The 5,392-nt window shown below is 40.3% G+C and overlaps 1 protein-coding gene across 1 annotated transcript in view; it reads left to right on the forward strand.

Moving 5' to 3' along the window:
- The window catches only part of LOC103132158 (transmembrane protein 131-like), a gene marked incomplete at its 5' end in the record, with an annotated part of 22,801 nt that overhangs the window by 13,584 nt on the left and 3,825 nt on the right, over nt 1–5,392 (forward strand). Inside the window, 3 exons of the mRNA XM_016667183.1 lie at nt 1,671–1,828; nt 1,895–2,104; nt 2,220–2,346. Of these exons, the coding sequence (XP_016522669.1) occupies nt 1,671–1,828; nt 1,895–2,104; nt 2,220–2,346 (495 nt within the window). The remainder of the gene's footprint in view (nt 1–1,670; nt 1,829–1,894; nt 2,105–2,219; nt 2,347–5,392) is intronic.

The raw sequence follows: 5,392 nt of genomic DNA on the forward strand, positions 1-5,392 counted from the left end.
CTCTCTCTGATAAGTCAGACTTTAAGCTTTCTCTGGATGCTCTGATGAGCCCTTTCAAGTGTTCATAAAGAATTAACAGTTTATTCTCTTTTTTTATTAATTCTTCCTTTTGGTAGGCTATCATTTTTTCTGTTAACACAGGAGGGCGCTCTGATTGCCTTGGTAATGATAATTCAGTTACAAGATCCATATTAAGTTTCGCCAACTGTTTCTCTCTGCATTCAACGTCCTTTATTTCCTGCCTTGACACACTCTCGGTATCTCTCTGTTTCATTAAGTCTTTCATTTCATTTATTTCCGTTTGATGTAAGAGCATCTTCTTAGTGGGTACACTAAGCTGTTCCGTTCGTCTCAGTAACATTTTATTAACAGTTTTGTCCGTTCCTTGTTCCTTTTCACTTTTTTTCCCCCATATTTTCCATTGTTAACAAAACGTTACCGGACCGTTGCTGCAGCTCGCTGCTTCGTGCCGTTGCCTTGCCGTTGCTTGAGTTTGCTCTTAATCCCGAGGGCGAAACTAGGATCACCGATGGCGAAGTTCTTACTTCTCCCGGAGGTATAGCTCTTACTCTTACTCCTGGAGGTCTAAGCTCTTACTGTATCAGACCCCCATCCCCAAAAGAAGGATTTTGACTTTACTGATGAACAGTGAGGTTTATTGAAGTAAACCCTGAGTTTCACCGTAAGAATTGTATGTACAAACACAAACACAAAGACAGTAAGCTAGAAAACACGCTCTTACATCCGTAACATTTGAAAACTGAAAATAACGTTCAGTACTAACAATATCAACTGATTCTAAACCTCTACTGTATTTGATTACAATAAGCAAATTCACAGTTCCATCTGATGAATATTAGAAATATCCTATTTACAAAATAAACATACTTTGTGCCTCTATCAAGGGGCTGCTAATAGCAAGATACATTTTTATAACACTGTTGTAACTTATCTTCCATTCCTTCTGTTGCTGCCAAGCTGGCGCTGCACAACACAAACAGCGGAAGCTCTCATCAAAATAAAAGTATCAAATCAAAAACCGGAGTAGATTTCTTAGATTTCTGAGCTAATGTATGTGCAAATTTGAGCGTATTTACTCAACATTTTATACATGTCACTGTTTACATCCTTATTGTTTATTTTGTATTAATAAACATAGCTATTTTATTTGAAAGGTTTATTTGAAAGGTTACATAAAGGTTTACTTATGTATTTATACTAAGGTAAAAGCTTATTTACTCTGCACCTCCAAAATAAGCCAATGTCCCCCTGCTAAACTCCTCTGGAGACGGGGCTGATGCATGACAGTGGGGCTTCTTTGTTTTTCACAAAAGTTGCATGAAAAGTGCTGTGCAAATAATTTAGATTGATTTGAAAAAGAAGTCTTGTCTGTTTTTTTGTCTGCTAATGCAGTATGCTTATTCTGACTTGATTCATTTCATGTATCTCATGTAGATATATATGTGTGTATAATTGGGTGTGTTCTAGCCCAATTATGTTTGTATGTTAATGGTTCAATGTTAACTATGTATCTACTGCACTGCCTTTACACCATACCTCATGTTAAAGCATAAATACATTTTGGAAAAAAAAAATAAAAAAGAAAAAGAAGTCTTGTAAAAGCCAAACCTTAAAATAACCCTGTTTTGTTTTTGTTCTTTTCACTGTAGTCCTCCTGAGCACAATGTTATAACCGTACCAGAAAGGGAGAAGGAACCTGAATGGAAAACGAGGGATCACAATATGAGCGAAAACCGTACCAGGAACCGTGGCTGCAGCGGCTTAAAGTCAGAAGTGCTGAAACCAGAAAACCTGCTCACACAGAACAGTGCGTATTCATGAGATGCTCTGGACTGCAAAATAAGAACACCACTTACTGTTCTGTTTCTGACAGGTGTGTGTCCAAGTCGGAGTCGCAGAAGGTGTGGAGCCATAGAGCGCCGCGCAGGGGGGTTGTCGGAGTCTGGGTCAGACTCTGGCAGTTCATCGGGAAGTGTGAGAGCCAGCAGGGGGAGCTGGGGCAGCTGGAGCAGCGCAAGCAGCATGGAGGGAGACAAAGACCATGGTGTTCGAACACACGCCTGCACTACCTCGTATAGAAAAAGTAAATACACAAGTATTTATAACTTCTTTCTTAGTGTGGCTATCTCTGTTGGAAGCAATAATAAAAATCTCAAAAACCAAGGACTTTAATATAATAATGTCATTTTTCTTGTCAGGAGATTTGCTGCAGAACTACCCTACAGAAACAGACTGCTACCAGAGCATGAATAACAACTACAAGGCCTCAAGGTATTTCACCAAGAAAACACATTTTAGTAGAAACACTGCCTGCTGGAAACGGAGGTTACAAAGAGGCAACAGGAGTGTGTAAGGCTTAAATTTGTAATTGGTATTAATGGATGGCAGGGAGGCATTTATCACTGGATGAAGCATGGCTCACTGCTTTCAGCAAATGTCAATCTGAGGTCAAAATAACAAAACTGAACATCTGCGGTAGGGAACGTTGAAAGATTTAGGAACATTCTGCATTTAAGCTGAGTTGAATGTACGTCAGATGCGACTGCATTAAAACAAGTCAGTAGCTGCGTTTCCATCACCAATATGTACAAATCTGTATCAACATTCCGCTAATGTTCAAAATACATAACACTATTGCTGTGATTCCATTAAATGAGAAATGAAATTAAAATCACATGGGAATCAGTTTGTTCATGCAATACATCATTAAAAAAATACGCCATGGTCCTCCAACTACTTCCCATTATCATCTTCGTGGTTTGCGCCAGTGGCAACATCCAGTTGTTGATCATGTGATTCATGTGATGCAAAAAAGTGTTTTTGTGTAATTAACCAATTTCAATACGGCTGAATAACCACCTCATTCTAGTGACAAAGTTTTCTTTTTATAAAAACCACTAGTTTTTTTTTTAAATATGTGTGTTTCCATTAAGCAAATTTTATTTCAAAAAGTCAAATTGCACAATGGATTAATGGAAACGGAACTAGTGTCTAGATGAATGATAATTCCTTAAGTCTTAAATTAGTTCCTTTTTGCATTTCTGGCATATATTTTAGTTGCATCTATTTGTTCCATGATTTGTCTCTCTGGTTGAGAAATTTGAGTTTTTTTGCACTGTAACAAAAATCTCTGTTTTTTTCTTTTGCATAAAGCGGAGGCCAAGTTATGTCAGACTTTCTTTTTATTTTATTTTTCCCTCCCTATTTCTTTTAAGATTATTTCCTTTCTAAGAGAAATTAAATGGAACCTGTGTTTTTATCCGTTTTTTGTTTTACAACTTTAAACATGTGAAACGTATATTTAGATTTCTAAATGCAGGTCCTTCTCAAAAAATTAGCATATTCAGATAAAGTTCATTATTTTCCATAATGTAATGATAAAAATTAAACTGACACATATTTTAGATTCATTGCACACCAACTGAAATATTTCAGGTCTTTTACTGTTTTAATACTGATGATTTTGGCATACAGCTCATGAAAACCCAAAATTCCTATCGCAAAAAATTAGCATCTCATGAAAAGGTTCTCTGAATGACAAATTAACCTCATCATCTGAATCAACAAAGTAACTCTAAACACCTGCAAAAGATTCCTGAGGCTTTTAAAAACTCCCAGCCTGGTTCATTACTCAAAACCGCAATCATGGGTAAGACTGCCGACCTGACTGCTGTCCAGAAGCCCATCACTGACGCCCTCAAGCATGAGGGTAAGACACAGAAAGAAATTTCTGAACGAATAGGCTGTTCCCAGAGTGCTGTATCAAGGCACCTCAGTGGGAAGGAAAAAGTATGGCAGAAAACGTTGCACAATGAGAAGAAGTGACCGGACCCTGAGGAAGATTGTGGAGAAGGGCTGATTCCAGACCTTGGGGGACCTGCGGAAGCACTGGAATGAGTCTGTAGTAGAAACATCCAGAGCCACCGTGCACAGGCATGTGCAGGAAATGGGCTACAGGTGCCACATTCCCCAGGTCAAGCCACTTTTGAACCAGAAACAGCGGCAGAAGCTCCTGACCTGGGCTACAGAGAAGCAGCACTGGACTTTTGCTCAGTGGTCCAAACTACTTTTTCGGATGAAAGCAAATTTTGCATGTCATACGGAAATCAAAGTGCCAGAGTCTGGAGGAAGACTGGGGAGAAGGAAATGCCAAAATGCCAGAAGTCCAGTGTCAAGTACCCACAGTCAGTGATGGTCCAGGGTACCATGTCAGCTGCTGGTGTTGGTCCACCGTGTTTTAACAAGGGCAGGGTCAATGCAGCAGCTATCAGGAGATTTTGGAGCACTTCATGCTTCCATCTGCTGAAAAGCTTTATGGAGATGAAGATTTCATTTTTCAGCACATCCTGGCACCTGCTCACAGTGCCAAAACCACTGGTAAGTGGTTTACTGACCATGGTATTACTGTGCTCAATTGGCCTGCCAACTCTCCTGACCTGAACCCCATAGAGAATCTGTGGGATATTGTGAAGAGAAAGTTGAGAGACGCAAGACCCAACACTCTGGATGAGCTTAAGGCCGCTATCGTAACATCCTGGGCCTCCATAACACCTCAGCAGTGCTACAGGCTGATTCCCTCCATGCCACGCCGCATTGAAGCAGTCATTTCTGCAAAAGGATTCCCGACCAAGCAGTGTTGTGGTACTTGAAGTTGGTCTTGGTCTCGAGACCGGTCTTAAGACCATTTTTTGATGGTCTCGGTCTTGTCTCGGACTCGACCGCATTTGGTCTCGGTCTTGTCTCGGTCTCGGGCTCTGAGGACTCGGCAAATTATTTCAAGACCAGTCGAGACCGCAACTGTGAAAATACCACTAAACGTGCAGCATACTGTCCAGTTTATTTGTTAACATCTTTGTTTTCAGTGGATGCAAAACGCACCGATTAAAATCCAAGCAACTACAGTATGTTTCTGTTACTCGCCCCTCCCCACCTTTCACTCGCGCGCGGTGCTCCAGGACACGTGCAGTGGTTTTCTTTCAGCGGCAGAAAATGTTTGTCTAATCGTCAGTAATATGATAGCGCTGCATAAATAGTAAGAAATCCGATGGCTACCGCTAACTCAACATTGCTTCGCTTTCACAGACGGTGGGAACAACGTCTAACTTTTTTCGTCATTTAGAAAAGTAGCTCAAAGAAGGTAAGCTCCGTTAACATGATGTTAGCAAAGCTAGCTGTACAGAGACACATAAGCATTGTGATGAAAAATGTTATCACTCACTGTGCTGAATTATTGTGCGGAGGTGTAGACTGACTTGTCGCATATATGGGACAGCTATGTCCAAAAGTCTGCAATATAGGGAGGTGACATTCAGAAACACTCGATTCTTCTCCACGGTTCTTTACTTATTAGATAGGACTGGAGTGTCACTCA

The sequence above is a fragment of the Poecilia formosa genome, unplaced genomic scaffold (assembly GCF_000485575.1).
Source record: "Poecilia formosa unplaced genomic scaffold, Poecilia_formosa-5.1.2 Scaffold938, whole genome shotgun sequence".
In the NCBI taxonomy this organism is placed as follows: Eukaryota; Metazoa; Chordata; class Actinopteri; order Cyprinodontiformes; family Poeciliidae; genus Poecilia; species Poecilia formosa.